Source organism: Mercenaria mercenaria, unplaced genomic scaffold (genome assembly GCF_021730395.1).
Source record: "Mercenaria mercenaria strain notata unplaced genomic scaffold, MADL_Memer_1 contig_3813, whole genome shotgun sequence".
In the NCBI taxonomy this organism is placed as follows: Eukaryota; Metazoa; Mollusca; class Bivalvia; order Venerida; family Veneridae; genus Mercenaria; species Mercenaria mercenaria.
Genome location: NW_026461990.1, coordinates 1 through 19,986, shown reverse-complemented (window position 1 = coordinate 19,986; position 19,986 = coordinate 1). Strand labels below are relative to the sequence as shown.

General features: G+C 35.1%; 1 protein-coding gene across 1 annotated transcript; it reads left to right on the top strand.

Annotated features, from left to right (window-relative positions):
* Nucleotides 1-873: 873 nt before the first annotated feature.
* On the top strand, nucleotides 874-5,828 carry LOC128553424 (trichohyalin-like). Its single transcript, XM_053534571.1, has one exon. It carries the CDS (start codon nucleotides 1,207-1,209, stop codon nucleotides 2,290-2,292), a length of 1,086 nt encoding a protein of 361 aa, XP_053390546.1. The 5' UTR covers nucleotides 874-1,206; the 3' UTR covers nucleotides 2,293-5,828.
* The last annotated feature ends 14,158 nt before the right edge of the window (nucleotides 5,829-19,986 follow it).

The following is a 19,986-nucleotide window of genomic DNA, read 5'->3' as shown; positions in this document are numbered from 1 at the left end:
TATATCATAATCTTATAAACATAGAAAGTGTAATTGCGATAAACATTGACAAAATAACTATAGAACCCCTAAATATAGCCCTTGCCCATCGGCTTGCCGTAATACAGCTATAAATCTCGGGCCTTGGCGCTTGTTCTTGCCCGTCGTCTTGGCGAAATACAACTTTATATTTGCTAAATCATAATCTTATAAATATGGACCGTACAATTGAGATAAAAATTGACAGAATAACAATAGGACCATAAATCGCGCCCTTGCCCACCGGCTTAGCGTAATACAACAATAAATCTTGCCCATTGGCGTTCGCCCTTGCCCTCAGCTTGGCGTAATACAACTATATATTTGCTAAATGATAATCTTATAAATATGGGTAGTGCAGTTGCGATAAAAAATGACAAAATAACTATAGAACCATAAAACTCGCCCTTGCCCATCGGCTTGGCGTAATACAATAATAAATCTCGCCCATTGGCGCTCGCCCTTGCCCTCGGCTTGGCGTAATACAACTAAATATTTACTAAATCATAATCTATATAAATATGGATAGTGCAGTTGCGATAAGAATTTACAAAATAACTATGGAACCATGAATCTCATCCTTGCCCATCGGCTTGGCGTAATACAACCATAAATCTCGCCCATCGGCGCTCGCCCTTGCCCTCGGCTTGGCGTAATACAACTATATATTTGCTCAATCATAATCTTATAAATATTGATAGCGTAATTGCGATAAAAATTCACAAAATAACTATAGAACCATGAATCTCACCCTTGCCCATCGGCTTGACGTAATACAACAATAAATCTCGCCCATCGGCACTTACCCTTACCCTCGGCTTGGCGTAATACAACTATATTTGCTATACCATATAGTACAATTGCGATAAAAATTGACAAAATAACTATAGAACCATGAATCACACCCTTGCCCATCAGCTTGACGTAATACAACTATAAATCTCGTCCATTGGCGGTTGCCCTTGTCCTCGACTTGACGTCATACAACTATATATTTGCTAAATCATAATATAATAAATACGGATAGTGCAATTGCGATAAAAATGACGAAATAACTATAGAACTAAAAACTCGCCCTTGCCCATCAGCTTGATGTAATACAAAAATAAATCTCGCCCATTGGAGGATTCCCTTGCCCTCGACTTTGCGTCATACAACTACATATTTGCTAAATCATAATCTATAAATATGGGTAGTGCAAATGCGATAGAGTATCAAAGGAAGTTAGTTGTAAGACAGAAAGAGCAGGAGTTAGAGTTTTTGATGGAGAAGAAAAGATTATCAGATGAAGTGGAATCATTTAAACAGCAATTAAATGAGGATATGATAAGGAAAAAAACAGAAATGAGACAAAGTCATGACATGATAGAGGAGATAGAAAGGAAAGATATGGAAATGAGAATTAGAAAAGAAATGGAGGAAAGTATCAGAAAAGAATTGGAAGTAAAAATGCTAAGTGGTGCAAAGGAGGAGCAACGAAAACGGGAGGAATCGGAAAGAAGGAAGCTGTTAGATATTGAAAGAGAAATGGAAGCAAGAAACCGAAAGGAAATAGAAGAAAGAAGAAGAAAAGGGGAAGAAAGAGAGAAATCATTGAAATTAAGGAGAGAGAAGCAAATGAAGGAGGAAGATGAGCTGATGAAAAGCATATATAGACTTAAAGTTAGAGAAGAAGAAGTAAATGCTGAACAAGAGACGGAAAGTGCTGATGATGAAGAAGGAAAAGAAATAGAGGAGAGGATACGAAGATTAAGAGAAGAAAAAGAAAGCTTGGAAAAGAGACATAAGGAGAGAAGTGGGAAAGCAAAAGAGGATATGAAGGAGCAGAAAGATGAAGAAGATACGCGAAGATTACTCAGCAAGCCTAAAATACCTCAGTTTGATGGAAACCAGTTTGAAGAATTGGAAATAACAAGACTAATTGAAACAAAGCTTTACAAGGAATACATACTGGCCCAAGATGTAAGAAATTCGATAACTGAAAAAGCAAGAAACGTTCTACTTACTCTTAAACCATCAGCTTCCACTAAGGAGATACTGAAGAAAATGGAGGATATCTATGGAAATATTAGAAGTGGAGACTCCATCATACATGATTTTTACTCGGCAAAACAGACCACAGGAGAGCCGTGTTCAGAATGGGGTGTTAGAAGAGAGACACTATTCTATCAAGCACTAGAAAAAGGAGAAATAGAAGAATCAAAGAAGGATTTAAAGTTAAAAGAGAGATTTTGGAGAGGTCTGTTGTCGGAGAAAATCAAGATAGCTATATAGCACGACCATATGGAAGGCCTTATAGATGGAGACGGTATGGTGATAATAGAAGTGGTGATGATAATCCAAAGAAGTCGGAAGAAAAGAAAAAGGAAACCCCATCAAAAGACCATTCATCAGAGAAGTCAAAGGACAACTTAAACTAGATGCAGTCTCTGTTAAAAGGCAAACAAGAGACAATCATCAAAGCCCTGACATGAAAAGAAATATGTTTCACAGAAAAGTTGGAGATAGCAACGAAAGTACGTACAATTATAGTTGAAGATATAACAACAAAAAGCCTCATTGATACTGGATCCATGGTAACCACAATTTCTGCTAAGTTTTATGAATCATTAGATCCTGTTCCACCATTATATTCATTAGATGAGTTTGAATTGGACATCAAATGCGCCAGCGGACAAAGTTTACCATATTGTGGCTGTACTGAAATAGACAGAAAAATTCCATCATTATCGGACACTGTCTTCAGTATTCCTACATTCATCGTTGAGACCACCGATTACCACCAATCTGTTTCAGTTATCATTGGCACGAATTTAATTAGAGAAGTGAAGGCAAATTCGGAAAACAGATCAGAGAGTGAAGCTTCAGCTTGGAATATGGCATTTGAAGCAATTTCCAATTTTTCAGTCGGAACTGTAAAAGCAACAAAACCTACTACCCTGCATCCCATGGAAACAAAAACAATTACAGGATTTGTCAGGAAACAAAAGAATATCAAGGCAGCCGTAACAGAACCATTAGAGGATACTTTTGAAAGTCAAGCAGCTATATGTCGAAGAGTTGTCAGTCTAAACAATCCAGGAAAGAACGCAAGGGTCCCAGTTAGAAGCCAATCTATGTCAACTCCATGAAGTGAATGTCATACGGGAAGCACCTATCTTCGACAGGAAGGCAACATCTGGAAAAAAAAGTGACAAAGGTTATAATCTTGATCCATCGAAGTCTGCAAACATCCACCAGCAGCAAACAGCACCTGAAAATGAAAACTTACATATGAGTGGAGATAAACAACTCAAGAATAATCCTGAAAAAGAAAATACATCTACAAATACATATGGAGTGGATCTGAAAGATTCAAACTTAACAACAGAACAGAAAGAAAAAGTATATGCTCTTTTTGAGAAATGGAAGTCAATATTTCCGAAGAGCTACGTATAGACAAAGGTCGGCACAAGTAGCAGCATATCTTAGCTCTACCGAAGCAACCCGTGACATTATCATTAACTCTTTTTTCAATTCACCTCCTCAAAAAAGGTGGAGCTAGTGTTTACAGGTCGTGAATTTTGAGAAAATGACTTGTAAAGTAGTGTTATAATAATTTATATTTTTGGACAAATTGAATTATTTCTGTTAAAGAATTGCTAATCCCGCAATTCTTCAGTTAAGATATACATATATTGTCGATTTTAGTACTGAATAATGTTCGTTGCCTAAAGTCTGTGATTGTCGCCAAGGACCCAAAAGCTTATGCCTTAATTTTAGTCTGAAAAGGGAAAATTTACATTCTAGTCTAAAGGAGGTAAAATCACAAGGGTGAGAACCATCTAAGAATTGTTGCGTAACTGGGGACCAGTTCTTTCTAGAGGAATTCTTAAAGGTATACGTGCGTGTTCGGTGCGAATGTTTCTTACAATTTGGTAGAAATGCATTAAACGAATAGATGTGCAAAAATGAGAAATAAAATTACATTGAAGTATGAAAAGTAGTTGGTATCATTACAGTAAATTTGAATTAAGTCGATATAGGGTTGTCTTACCCAACTTGTCTGTGTGTGTTAAGACACTTGATGGTTTTAGTCAGAGCTGAATTTCTACTATATGTAAATGGTTACACTGTTTCATGGAGGTGACTTGAACTGTTAAAGCAGAATGGTTTATTGCACATCAAATGCGTGTTTTAACCTTTCTGTGCTGTCAGCGCTTTGATTTTTTAATAACATACGTCAGGATATTTCCCTGTATCAGTTTCTTACAGAAAATTGGCGTTATGTTAGTACTAGTTATTCCCAAGAACTATGGTTTATCTTAATATAACTGAAATTAAACACACTTTAGATATGAGTGACATTGAAGAAGCCGTGGTCGATACGATTTCAGGTCGGACCGTATTCACGTTCTAAGCGCTTACAAGTACCTCAAGAAAAAGAAGAGTAAAGGCAATTTTAAAAATTATTCCTTCTTAATGAGCAACAAACTTGTTTGATAGCACCACGGAGGCAAAACATCAAATGTCATAAATTATTCGCACACTGTCATTATCACTTCTATGGTTATCTACAATACATTATTTTAATAAAACATATTTTCCAAGATGCATACCTTGTTAATTAAATACTTACTGCTCCTTTTGCTAATATCTTTGTCGGAAAGCAGTTTTATTGAAAATAAATCATTTAAAATTTTTGATGATTGACATACTCTCTCTTCCTTTATAAATGATGGTAAGACTCCCAGTCCATCTAACAATATCATAAACGAGTACCTAAAAAGTACAAAGGTTATTTTAATGGCAATATATGTTAAACTCTTCAATTGTGGTCTACATGCAGGAATATTACAGCTGGTTAGAAGGCACTATTATCCCTATCTATAAGAAAAAAGGAGATCCAAAAGACCCGGTTAATTACCGCCCCATCAATATTTTAAGCTGCCTAGGTAAACTTTTCACCTCAGTACTGAATACGAGACTGACAAGGTTTTTGGAAGATAGCGGAATACTACTCGAAAACCAAGCAGGTTTTCGAAAAGGTTATTCGTGTAGTGATCATATTTTTATATTACATCTCTTAACAGACCTTTTTTTTTTAAAAAAAGAAAAAAGAAAAAGAAAGAAACAGAAGCTTTTCTGTGCCTTTGTTGATTTTTCTCAGGCCTTCGACAAGATATGGAGAGTAGGTCTTTTGGCATAAACTTTTGCAAAATTTTATAAATGGGAAACTTTTTGAAGTTATTCACAATATGTATAAAATATTAAGTCTTGCATTTTACACAATGGTGAAACATCATCTTCATTTGTATCTGAACTCGGGGTTAGACAGGGTGAGAATTTATCGCCGGCACTTTTTACACTGTTCCTTAATGATCTTCAGTCGTATATGCAACAAAATGGTAACGTTGGCATAGAGCTCAAAGACTTACATGACTCGACTCTATGGCTTAAACTCCTTATTTTGCTATATGCGGACGATACCATTATACTTTCCGATTCTCCGACGGATTTCCAAAACTGCTTAAATACATTCAAGGAATATTGTCAAACCTGGCGACTAAATATTAACATAAATAAAACAAAAATAATTATATTTGGTGCTAGAAACATAAATGATTATAACTTCAAATCAGGTACTCAAGATATTGAAATAACAAATAAATACCACTATCTGGGGGTGACCTTTACAAATAATGGATCTTTCTTAAACGCAAGAAAACATGTCGCTGAACAAGCAACAAAGGCTATGCATCTTCTATTAACAAAATCAAATAACCCTGATTTACCAATAGACCTAATGTTGAATGTTTTGATCATACGGTTCTGCCGATACTAACATTTTGGATTTGAAAATCTAGACTTACTCGAAAAAGTTCACAACGATTTTCTTAGAAAATTAACAAAAGCAAGGAAAAGTACCCCAATGTATATGATTTTCGGAGAATTGGGGAGATAACCTATTGCTATTACTGTACAAGGTCGCATGATTTCATATTGGAACCGTCTATTATTAGGAAAGGAACATAAACTGGCATACACCTTAAATCAAACAAATTATGAATCTAAATGGATTATGAAGATAAAAAGCATCTTAAACTCTGTGGGAAGACCAGACCTCTGGCTAAATCAACATAATATTACTGAAAAAAATATGTACAGATCAGTCAAACAAACACTTGTAGACCAGTTTAAACAATTATGGCACGCACAACTACAGCAATCAAATAAAGGTTTAATTTATAGCAGTTTTAAAGAAAGTCCGGAAATCGAAAAAATATTTTAAAATTACCGATGAGAGATTGTATTACACTGTTTAAATTCCGCACAGCAAACCATAGGCTCCCTATAGAAACGGGTAGATGGGATGGGACTGCTTTTCAGGACAGGAAATGTAATTTATGCGATAGAGAGGAGATATGCTCGGAGCGGCATTACTTGCTTAGATGCGACTTTTTCCAAAATCAAAGAAATACTTATTTAAGAAATATTAATATTCGCGAAAGTACCGACTATGGTTTTAAAACCCTATTAACCTGAACTTCTGAAAGCATCCTGAAGAAAGTGTGCAGTTTCATAACTATTTAATTTATAACTAAATCCTTCAATAGATAAATACCAGTGTCTCCCAGCTATGCCTATAGTCTCTTATTTCCTTAACATATTCTTTTATCTATTTTTTGCAAACATTAATAGTTCAGATAATGGAAACCATATTGCTGTTAATAGCATTTGCTATTGTTAAGTACAATGAGTACTTGCTATTGTTAGGTACAATTAGTACTTGCTATTGTTATGTGCAACGAGTACTTGCTACTGTTATGAGTACTTGCTATTGTTATGTACAGTGTCTGCCTGAAATTATCATGTTAAATGCTGTTTCTTTCTCTTCTCATTTTGGATACATAGTTATATTATTTCACTTTTTTATATTATACATGTCATCCACGCATTACTTTTTCATATCTTGTAATATTGAGAGCATTGATGGTAAAAATACATTATTTAAAAACACGCTGAAATGTTACAAAAAGCATTTTATGATCGTCACCTACGCTCAATACATGGTAAAATGCTAAAATATATCAACTGGCTAAACTTAACCCGGGGTGGGTCGTTGACTTCAAACCATTTGCCCCTCATCGATGTGGGTTCGAAACCTCATTTGGGGCGTAGAATTCTTCACGTGAGGAAGCCATCCAGCTGGCTTATGGAAGGTCGGTGGTTCTACCCAGGTGCCCGCTCGTGATGAAATTGTGCACGGAGGGGCACCTGGGGTCTTCCTCCACCATTAAAGCTGGAAAGTCGCCATAGAATACTTCATTATGATAATAAATATTCGGAAATGATGAATAAAGTGGCTGCAGGGGAAAGAAAAAGCTATGAATCACAGGTGTTTGCTTATTTTGTTCTATAACTGTGTATGCCGTAAAAGGAGACCGATAGTGGTGATTTTTAATCGCCAAGGGAAGCATTAATTCTTTTTTTTAAAATAAATATCTTTATATCTTTGTAAAGAGAAAAGAATGACGAACACTTCTATAGGATAATAAATAGTGTGCGTTCATTCTAATGAAAATAATATTTGTTAAAAAAAATCCTTATTTGTTTCTATTGGAAACTATCAACCAGATAAACAATTGATACCGCGCAGCCAGGTGATTTCAAGGGGGATAATTTTACCTATAAGACGGCAAAATTTACCTTATTGTTGGTCATGACATATTGGTTTAAAGTTATTGCACCTTGTGTCATATGATGTAGGTGATGATGTGGAACAACTACTTCCATTCAGTTTGAATCAAATTTATTTCGTAACAACTGATATAAAGTGAAAAAAACTTCAAAATTATCCTTACATTCTAAAGGGGGCATAATTCATGAAAAATTGGTGCAAGATTTATGGCGCTGTGTCACATGATGTGGGTGATACGATGGAACAACCATTTTAAGTCTGAATCCAATCCATTTAGTAATATCTAAGATAGAGTGAAAGTATATTAAAATTTCATCTTGAAGTTCTAAGTAAAAAGAGGAATAATTTATGAAATATTATTCTAATATGGCTAACAATGCTTTAATCATCTCAACGATGTTATGTTGACGTCACGTCAACGTGATATTTAGCGCTATGTACGCATCAAGAAATAGAAATATTTCATGAAATATTTTACTTAATAACATGTTTTAAACGAAATGTCACATTGCACAAATGTTTTGATTACTTATACACATACTGAATTAGTTATTCGCTTTGCTCAATTTCGCAATAATTTTCACTCGAATTGAATTATTCAGCAAGACGTATGACCGTTTCCGGTCCTGGAGTGTTTTAACAAATACCTACTATTAGCGCCATGCTTGCGCGAAGAAACAGTTCCATCATATTTGAAATTTTACAATAAAGAATATATTAGAATCGAAATAATTTATAGCAAAACAGTGCTTTATCACTATTTATACACTCGGGTGGTTATACGTAGTCCGAAATAGTTTCACTCGGGCTGCGCCCTCGTGAAATTATTACGCCCGACGTATAACCGCCCATCGTGTATAAATAGTGATAAAGCACTGTTTTGCTATAAATTATTTCTTAAATAATGGTGTAAGAGTTGTGCCATATGATGAGAGTGATGATGAGGTTTAAGTTTAAAGCAAATCCATCAAGTAATTAAAGGAACGGAGAAAAAAAGGGGAAAGTGTAAAAATAACTTCAAAGTTGGTAACCAAGGTGGGACTTGGAAAGACGCCGACGCCGACGCCGGAGTGAAAGGACAGCTCTTCATATACTCCATATGGCCGACCTAAAAATACGCAATTTACTTGCCAACCTGTACTTATTTATATTAAGTGGGTGGGATATGGCAATGCATATATGTTTATTAATAAAGCTTAAAGCGCCTATAAGGAACGAAGAGCAACATTTTATAGCCGACGCAAGAATCGGTAGTCATTTGGCATGTTGTACAAGTTGGGTTTTGCCGTCATGCGTAAAACTACCGGAAATTTCAGTCTGTGCCAGAAATTTTGATTTCAATGCATTAATCATTAAATATCTGCATTTTACTCTATAGATCTACATATAAATAACATATACTCCATAGACATTTAAATGCTTGTTAGTTTAAACAGATTTTTTTTTCAAGTAAACATAACATAAACAGCATTGTTACAACTTTAATATTGGAATTAGGAAAAACAAGTTACAAGGCATTTCGTTCACTGAAATCAGATTCTGTAATATGTCTGTTTATTTTATAGTACGTATCTTTCGTCTTTCATAGTAAACTGCAAAAAAAGCCCTGCATATTTTAACATTTAAAAAAGATTTGATGACATGTCGAAATGAGCCTCGCTGTGCAAAAACCAGCCTCGCAGTATGGTATAAATCGACATCAGTAAATGAACAAGATAACGTGTGTCTTGCATTTTTTATTTTTTTAATATTTCCAATAAAATAAAAGGAAAAGGCAAGGAAACGAAATAATACACCTTTGTTTGCAGCAGTAGTAACCGAGTTCCGGTTATGATGTCACCGGAACAGCGCTTAGCCTAATCAATAAAAAATGATAAAATAAAATAAAATATCAACGCCGTTGTACTAAAAGTGACAAATGCCATTAAGTTAAGTTTTTTCTTCAACGAGTAACACCACCTGTGGATAATTAATTGGTTTAAGTTTCAAGGGAAGTGTGTACCTGTAATTTTCTTTGTCCGGTGATAAGACAATTTCACAAACGGCGGAGAGTCGATGGTGTTTAGGTTTACGGGGGATTGAGTTGGTTATAAAGAATGGTTTGTTGTTGTTGTTGTTTGTAAATTATTTTCTATCTTTTCTTTTCGTTGTGTTGCAGCAGACAGAGCTACTGAATATTTAGTTAACTTTATAAAGGACTGTATCTTACCCGGAACCAAAATACATGGTATATATATACTGCTGGAAAGCATTTTACTCATATTATAGCATATTGCAATTATATAACTTGATCGAATAAAATAAAAGTATGTTTAAATTAATTGCCGAAAGTATCAAATGACGTGTGAAGATGTAGAGCTAATCACAGTTTCTGTTTCCGGCTAACAACCGCCAAACGTATCAAAATGCAGTGAAAATTTTACGCTGGCCAGATATTAAATTTCCAGCTACCAACTGCCAGAAGTATCCAATGACGTGTGCTGATGCTGATCAAAGTTTCTAGTTCCGGCTAGCAATTACCGAACGTATCCAATGACGTGTGATGATGCTGATCAAAGATTTTAGCTCCGGATAGCAACTACCAAACGTAACCAATGACGTGTGATGATGCTGATCAAAGTTTCTAGTTCCGGCTAGCAATTACCAAATGTATCCAATGACGTGTGATGATGCTGATCAAAGATTTTAGCTCCGGATTGCAACTGCCAAACGTAACCAATGACGTGTGATGATGCTGATCAAAGATTTTAGCTCCGGATAGCAACTGCCGAACGTATCCAATGACGTTTGATGATGCTGATCAAAGTTTCTAGTTCCGGATAGCAACTATCAAACGTAACCAATGACGTGTGATGATGCTAATCAAAGATTCTAGTTCTGGCTAGCAACTGCCAAACGTAACCAATGACGTGTGATGATGCTGATCAAAGTTTCTAGCTCCGGATAGCAACTACCAAACGTAACCAATGACGTGTGATGATGCTGAACAAAGATTTTAGCTCCGGATAGCAACAACCAAACGTAACCAATTACGTGTGATGATGCTGATCAAAGTTTCTAGTTCCGGCTAATAATTAACAAACGTAACCAATGACGTGCGATGATGCTGATCAAAGATTCTAGTTCCAGCTAACAACTATCAAACGTAACCAATGACGTGTGATGATGCTGATCAAAGTTTCTAATTCCGGATAGCAACTACCGAACGTAACCAATTACGTGTGATGATGCTGATCAAAGTTTCTAGCTCCGGATAGCAACTACCAAACGTAACCAATTACGTGTGATGATGCTGATCAAAGTTTCTCATGCCGTGTATTCCCAGTCACAATTACCACTTTAGATTTTCGCAATAGAGAACTGTGGCAAGTCTATATCTGCATGTAGTTTTCGTGTGGCTATCGATGTGTAACATTAACGTATTCGCATCGACCGTTAATTATAGGCTATAGCATTTATTTTTATCCATCGGTATTTAACAAATTAGAAGAGTTAAAGACCCACCAATACCTAGTGGTCTACTTTTTCCTCCCGCATGAACTTTGTGCAAATAATTCTGGTAATACTGGTATCATATAACTATTCTACAAGATGACAGGTGGACAAGCTCAGTCCGGTTTTCATAACTTCACCTGCAAACTTACTTAGTCATTCTCTTCTCAGTATAGTTTTATAAAAAATAGAGTAATAACTATCTTACACTGTATATAGAAACAAAGTGCTATCTAAACTCACCTTAATACGTGAAGTACCGTGCATACTACTACAATAATTGAATACTATATTTAGTAATACATTGTCTTAGCCTTATATCTGTTACTGTCAAACTGTTATTAGACACTTTTTATTTCTCATTTCTCCATACAAAAATGTATAATTACAATTATGGAACAATCTGACTGAAGTAGATGATCTTCTAAACGAATATCCGAGAAGGACTCATTCTTAATGTTCTTCTGTATATTTTTGATTTCCAGAATTGCTATTTTTAATTTCGCAAATCTATTTTTTATTTTAACCAATCAGACGACTTGTTCGAATGTCAAAGATTAAGAAAAATGTGTAGGCTGTCAGGGACTCGAATCCGGGACCAGTCGCTTACAGAGCAAGTGCTCTACCGACAGAGCTAACGCTTTACCGACAGAGCTAACCGGCTATCTGACACTTTACGTAATAAAAAATGTAACTATTAAAAACCCAGTCTAAGTATAGATTTTTTATTCTTAAGTAACACTTCTGCCTGGCTAACGGAATGGTCGTCAGAACGAGGCTATCAACAGCACGTCTTCAGATCCTAAGTATAGCGTAATAGGAGATGTACTTCAGTCAGACAGCATTATGGAAATACAAAAGGTTACAGTTAGTTAGTGGTGTGTCTTTAAGGTAACTTGACAATAGCCGCTACTGACCTTGACATTTTAAAGGGATAAGTACAAATATATATAACTCTCAAAGATAGAACTGAAGCTCAAACAAGAGATGGCACTATTAGAGACAAACGCCCCCGAGGTTTGTCCAAGAATGCTACAGTTCGATGCGCAAAATATGCCAGAATAGTTAAGGTATGACTAATTTTTCGACAAGAGAAAAAAATTCTCCGAATGTAACCTTGACCTTAGAGCTAGGGTCTGGGTCTTGAGCATGACACACTACCCCATCATAGGGAACAATTGTGACAAGTAATGTTTGATGATGGCAGAGTTATTGACTGGACAAGAAACATAAATGTTAACTTTTTAATCTAAGTTTGACTTTGACTTTGAAACTAGAGATTTTGGACTTGCGTCTGACACGTCATTTCAATATAGGGAACGTTTATGCCATGTAATTTTAAAATGTCTTCATTGACGGAATAGGTATGGAACTGACAAGAAACACACCATGTAAACCGTTAACCTCTAAATGTGACATCGACCGTGGAGCTAGTGGTCTGGTTGTTATGCACGACACGTTTTCTCGTTATCGGGGAATATTTCTGCTAATTAATTTCGAAATTTCTTGATTAATGACAGAGTTACGAACCGGATATGAAACAGACCCTTTTAACCTTTCACTTGACTTCTAAGTGTAAACTTGATCTTGGAGCTAGCGGTCTGGGTCTTGCGCGTAATCATTTTGTGGGGTCGAATCTACGTGAGTTTTTTTTTTTTTTTTCATGTTTTGTCTTTGTGTGTGTGTGTGTGTGTGTGTGTGTGTGTGTGTGTGTGTTTTCTCTCTTTTCGTTTTCATTTTTATTTCCCGTATTTTTGTTTCTTTCTTTGATGGTTTGTATTTGTATGTATGCCTTTATATAAAACAACAGTATGTTTATTATTTGCATGGCTTAAATGCATGCATTTAGTCAATATCATCTTTCATATAATGGTAAACTTTTCTCATCTGCCATGTCGGCTTACGATACTTCTCTGTTGTGTTGTCACATAGTTCATGAAGGAACATACCGAAGAATATTCCTCCTGCCAATAATCGATAGCGGTCAGATTTTCTATATAGAAATAAGAAGGGCATGTACACATTTTACTTAATAACAAAATTACTAAAAATAAGAAACCTTAGGTGCAAACATATTACCAAAGTTCAACATTTGATTCATCACAAGGTTTTTTTTAATTAAATTTTATCTTAATTTTTGATTCGTTCTTCGCATGAAGTTTGATGCCATCATTTCGTCATTTTTTCCCTTCTTTGTTTCCATATAAAATGTGCAAAAATCTCATACATGCGTTTCTTCAAAGCCTTTTTTGTATAAAACCATTGATATGAAAGCTTAGGTGCAAGAACTTTCCTACTCTCATTGAATTTATCTTTTGAATGATATCTATTTCATTTTTGTGAAATAAAAATTTGATTCGTTCTCAGACGGTTTATTTCCACTAATTTCGAAGAAAAATTAACTTCAGCGCGAAGTTGTTGTTGTAGCGTCATAAGCAGACGATATTATAGTATGCCGCGTGAACATGCGGTATTGTGATCAAAAGGTTAAAGTTATGATTTAATCATTTAATGTAATTTTACTTCGCGAGTAATTCATTTTGTGTTAATATCACAAAAACAATATAAGATAAATATTGCATTTTAATATTTCGGTTCTAAAAAGAAAGAGATGCGCATTTTTTCTTATGTTGTTGTTCTCACCTTATTTCATATACATTTAAATATCAAGTGTCAATTATGCCAATTATGTCCTATCCTTCCTTTCCTATCGACCCTTGGATCACAAATGCAAACTGTCGTAAAAAAGTAAAATACAGAATTTTTTGTATATATTTTACTTAATAAATTTGAGTAAATAAATTTCAAGGTCCGCCTTGATCAAATTAAAGCTGGAAAAATGTCCGGAGCATTTTTTTGTGTACAAGAATGTTTTTGCAATGTAAATAATATCTGCATTTAAAACAGAATTGAATTTTGCTTCAGTAACTTAATGATATATTTTTGTTTTCGTGAACATTTTACCTGGTTTCATGATCTTTTCAGTTGTCATAAATGTCGTCGTGATTAACTTACTTTCATAATTTATTGTACATGTTCAATTCAAGATAATTTTACATGAAACAAATTTCTATATAGAAGTAATAAAATGTTGTATGCATCACGCATAAATCTTTTTTATTGGACCTGTAATAAAACTTGCCAATTACCTCTAAATAAGGAACGTTAAAACAACACAGACGTTTATAATACTGATAAGGCTGTAACTGCGTTTTGAATTTAATACGGGTATTTGTTTTGTAATTACAAGGTAAAATTATCATGCGATTTTAATCTTTTGCGTATTTTTTATTTTGCAAACAGTTTTCATGTATTGGTGGAATATGTGTAGTTATATTAAAATGAATAATGTCTGTCTGAATACGGCAAAATACCTGTACCACGCTGATTGCCACTATCTATTTTTTTTTTAAATTTTACAAACATACCATAATTTTCGATTCATTAAACTTCCTATTTTGTCTATGTGTTAAGAATTACTGAATTGATATACGTGTGATGTTCAACCATTTCAGATTAAAATAATTCAAAACCTACACCTGTGTAATTATAAATTGTAAACAGCTGTTAAAAAAAACAAAACAACAAAATAACTTACGTATGTATTTTTGTGACATAAGAATGGACGTGGTAGTGGCAGCAGGTATAATGCATATCAATCAGACAATTTTAAAATATATTCGTCAAGTTTATTAGTATTTTGTGACTTCCCTGTTCGATATTTTGTCTTTGTTTTCCTTTTTTTGGACAAGAATGTGTTATGGCCGTAAAAGTTATAAAATCGGATAAAACATGGTTCGATCTTCTTTTTTTTTGTTTGGGGGGGGGGGGGGGGAGGGGGGGGGGGGGAAGGGGCGGCGGTACCTAGGTCTTTTACACATATTATACTTAAAGACAGCGTTATTTAAAACAATGTAAAATCAGATCATATTTCTTAAATATATATGTCAGATTTTATTTTTCAACGACAGCATATTTTATAGATGGGAGACGCCGTAAAAATATCAATGCTAGTGCTATATAAATATAAAAGGATGTGTCTATGGGTACGAACCTTCTTTTTTTCTAGAGATTAAGGGTCATTTACATTGCAGATTTGGTTGAAAATGAAAAAAAAAATAAATAAATAAAAGACTTCATCGATATTTGCCTTTAACTTGAATTTAAATGGTTTACAGGTAGCAATGTTCAGCCGATTTGTTACATTGTTTTTCGAAACATGTTAAAATATACATTCTTCTTATATAGAATATGTATGAAAATAATTTTATATGAAAATATGGTTTTTATTGCTGATAGATATGGTCTATTGATATGAAAATTAATTTAATAATTATAAAATAAACATGTTAAAAATGCTATGGTTTAGAAAATTACATATTAAACATTCATTTGATAAAAATGACTTCTTTTATTTCTAATGAAAAATCCCTTTTCCATAATTTGTAACTCCAGTGATAATTCAAGCTTGTTTAATTATCTTATGAAAAACCTTCTCTTTTATTACACTTGATATTGAAATAAACATCCAGGTGACAATACCCGGAGGCAGTAGATATCGACATCGCAATACCGGTCACCTGTTACCAATATATGTTACCAATACCAAATAGCTGTTGTCTCCCCTGATATCGATTTTCTGCAATATCGGTCATGAGGTCAATTCTTCCTCATGTCTAAATGTTTACGAGAACATGATAATGACAGCGTTTTGAACCGGATATGAAACAGGACTTTTAAACTTTCACTTGACTTCTAAGTGTAAACTTGATCTTGGAGTGGGTTTGGGTCTTGCGCGTAACCAACATTGCTCCCTTATGTAAAAATTTATGCCAAGTTGTTTCCAATATCCCTCCAAACCGGCCACAGGGGGATATCAGAGTGATATATATCGACACGTAAAGATTATTATGATATGATTCTAAATATGACGTTGACCTTGGAGCAAGGGATCTGGTCTTGCGTGTGAACATTGTCTGATTATAGTTACCATTTATGCCATGATATTTCAAACCTCCATGGATAGCAGAAAATTGGATCGGATACAAAATAAACCCTGTTAACATTTGAACACGAAGTTGACCTTGGACCTTGGAGCTAGGGTTTATTTTGCTAAACATTTTTGCTAAGTTTACTTTAAACCTCTTGTTGAATGGCAAAGTTACGATCCGGACATATAACAGGGACTGTTTGACTTCTAAGTTGACCTTGACCTTGTAGAAAGGGGTCTGAGTGTTACACATGAAACGTCGTCTTATTATGGTTAATATATTTATGCCAAAAAAATATTTCATGGATGACATGAATTACAGCCCGCGACAAGAATTTACAAGTTACGGTCGGACGGACAGACAACGCGATTTGAATATGGCCGCCTTCGGGGGGGCATTGAAATCAAAGAAAACATACGGAGGTAAATAAAAACTTATTTGCTGATACATCTTTAAAGGATATAAGGATGTTATCAATAATTAAAATCTTAAAATTATCAATTTTTTTTTTTTTGTTTTTTTTTTTGTTATTTTTTGTTTTTTTTTAATCTTGAAATAGATATATACTTATATAATATAATAACCACAAAATATATTAAGGCCCTAATAACAACATACTTATTAGGCCCTGACAAAGCTCTGAAAAATAGATCTTCAGAAGCAACGAGGACAAAACAATTAGTAAATTTTGCAGACTCGATTTGAATGATAGTTGTTTTAATTTGTACGCTTAGTCAGCAGTGTACATGTATTTAGATAATTTACACACCATGCTTTGCACGGAAATGAATTTGCAAACCATGCTTTGCACGGAAGGTTTTTAGATCAGAGGGTTAGACTGGTTAATATTCATCACTAAAACCCGGCAAACTGTATGAAATCGAAGTGGTATGCATATTCATGGCATGAGTTCCGGCTAGCACTTACCAAAACGTAACCATTGACGTGTGAAGATGTGATCAAAGATTTTTGCTTCGGATTAGCAACTACGAACGTAACAATTACGTGTGATGATGCAGATCAAAGTTTTCTAGTCCGGTAGCACTGCAGAACGTATCAAATGACGTGGGATGATGCTGATCAAAGTGAATTTTAGCTCGGATAGGCAACTACCGAACGTAACCAATGACGTGTGATGATGCTGATCAAAGGTTTTTAGCTCGGATAGCACTACGAAGTAACCAATTAGTTGTGATGATGCTGTTCAAAGTTTCTAGTTCCGGCTAGCATTTACCAAAACGTATCAAGGACGTGTGATGATGCTGATCAAAGGTGATTTTAGCTCGGATAGCAACTACCAAAACGTAACCAATGAACGTGTGATGATGTGATCAAAAGTTTCTAGTTCCGGCTAGCAATACCAAACGTTTCCCATGACGTGTGATGATGCTGATCAAAGATAAGCTCCGGATAGCATCGGCCGAACGTATCCAATGGACGTTTGATAATGCTGATCAGTTTCTAGTTCGGATAGCAACTAACCAAACGTAAACCAATGGGACGTGTGATGATGCTAATCAAAGATTCTTGTTCTGGCTAGCAACTCCAAACGAAACCAATGACGAACAAACACCCTGCGATTGATGCGGATCAAAGATTCTAGTTGCCAGCTAGCAACTGGCCGAACGTAACCAATGACGTGTGATGTGCTGATCAAAGATTTTAGCTCGGATAGCAACAGCCGAACGAACCAATGACGTGCGATGATGCTGATCAAAGATTTTAGTTCCGGCTAGCACCTGCCAAACGAATCCAATGACGTGTGAGATGCTGATCAAAAGATTTTAGTCGGCTAGCAATGCCCAAAGTAACCAAGACGTGGGATGATGCTGATCAAGAATTTTAGTTCCGGCTTTAGCCAACTGCCAAAACGTATCCAATGAATTGTGATGATGATGATCAGATATTTAGTTCCGGCTAGCAACTGCCAAAAACGTACCAATTGACGTGGTGATGATGCTAATCAAAGATTCTAGTTCCGGCTAGCAAGTGCCCGAACGTAACCAATGACGTGTGATGATGCTGATCAAAAGATATTAGGCTCCGGAGAGCAATGTGAACGTTCCAATGAAGTGTTGATGATGTAATCACGGTTTCTAGTCCGGTAGCAAACAGCCGAAACGTAACCAATGATGTGTGATGATGTGATCAAAGGATTCTAGGTTCCACCTAGCAACTGCCAAAAACGTATCCAATGGACGTGTGATGATGCTGATCAAGTTTCTATTTCCAGTAGCAACTGCCGAACGTATCAATGACGTGTGATGATGCTGATCAAGATTTTAGCTCGGATTGCAACTGGCCGAACGTAACCAATGAGTGTGATGATGTTGAGTAATGAATTCTAGTGCCAGCTTGCAAATACTGCGACGTACCAATGAGTGTGATGATGCTTGATCAAAGATATTAGCTCCGGATCGCAACAGCCGACCGTAAACCAATGAGCGTGATAATGTTGACCAATGGATTCTAGTTCCGGCTCAGTAATACGAAACGTAAACTAATGTCGTTGTGATGCTGATCACGGATTCTAGCTCCGAACAGCAACTGCCGAACGATCTAATGAGTGTGATGATGCAGATCAAAGTTTTAGTTCCGACTGGCAACTGCCGAAGTATCCAGTGACGTGTAGAGATGTAACGCTAATGAAGTTTCAATTTTCGGCATCAACCTGCTGAAATAATCTGATGACGTGAAGAATGAAGCGCTGACCAAAATTCTATTCTGTGTAACAACTGCCGAAAATATCTACTGACGTAAGATGTTATGCTTGACTAAGTTTCAAATTTCCCGATATACAATCGACTGAAAGAATCCAAAGACGAGAAGATGAATAGCTTGTGGTAAAATGCATCCACGATTCTCGACCTCTTTGTGTTACAACTAATTAATTGTCCTGCTATATTAGCCTGTCTTTCAGTACTGCATATGAAAGCAACATACTGCACAAAATAACACAAGCTGGTTAAGAATACAGTATCATGCTGTCAACAGTGTATATTTTCTTTATAAAATATGCACACAATAACCAAACTATGCAAGAACCGCACAGTGTGACGCGACGTCATATGTTGGTGCTAAGTCATTTTTTTTGCTATATTTTCTATTAAAGAAGTTATTACTATCGCTATTTATAATGCAATATATATAATGTCATATATCTTAAACTGAAATAGGAAACCAAGCTCTATTTCATTTGTAACTTTTAATTAATATAAATAAGCTATTGGCTTTTTTTATGGGGCCCAATAAGACATAACAAAAGAAATTTTGCTGTAGAAATGTAACGGGAAATTTTTATGATGTACGATAAAATGACAGATGAAAACAAAAACATGTCTGACGCTCATGAAATTTTTCGTGAAATGCTCGTTGTCGTAAACTACTGACATCATACACGTAAGACAGAAACCCGTAATCAGGAACGCGTCGGATACACTTTAAAAGTTCAGACATGGGTGTGTTGAGATTCAGTAGAAATATGACATGTGGATTTAAGAAAAAGTTTTTTAATTCTTATGTACTCGTTTTCTTTAAATAATAAATCTATAATATTCACACAGAAATATATTTTGGCACTTTTTCGGATTATGGTTATATCTGACATTTTTATTTCAGAGGTCAGAAATGACATTTAGATTTTTAATGTTAGTTACAAATGTCCACGCTACTAGTAAAGAATATAACTGAAAACAATACGTAAAGTTCCAACTTGGTTGAATTACAGGTTACAAAGTTGCGTTGTTTTTTAAACTGAATTAAAATATTATTTAATTTCAGTATGAAAGCTTGTATGTTTTAAAA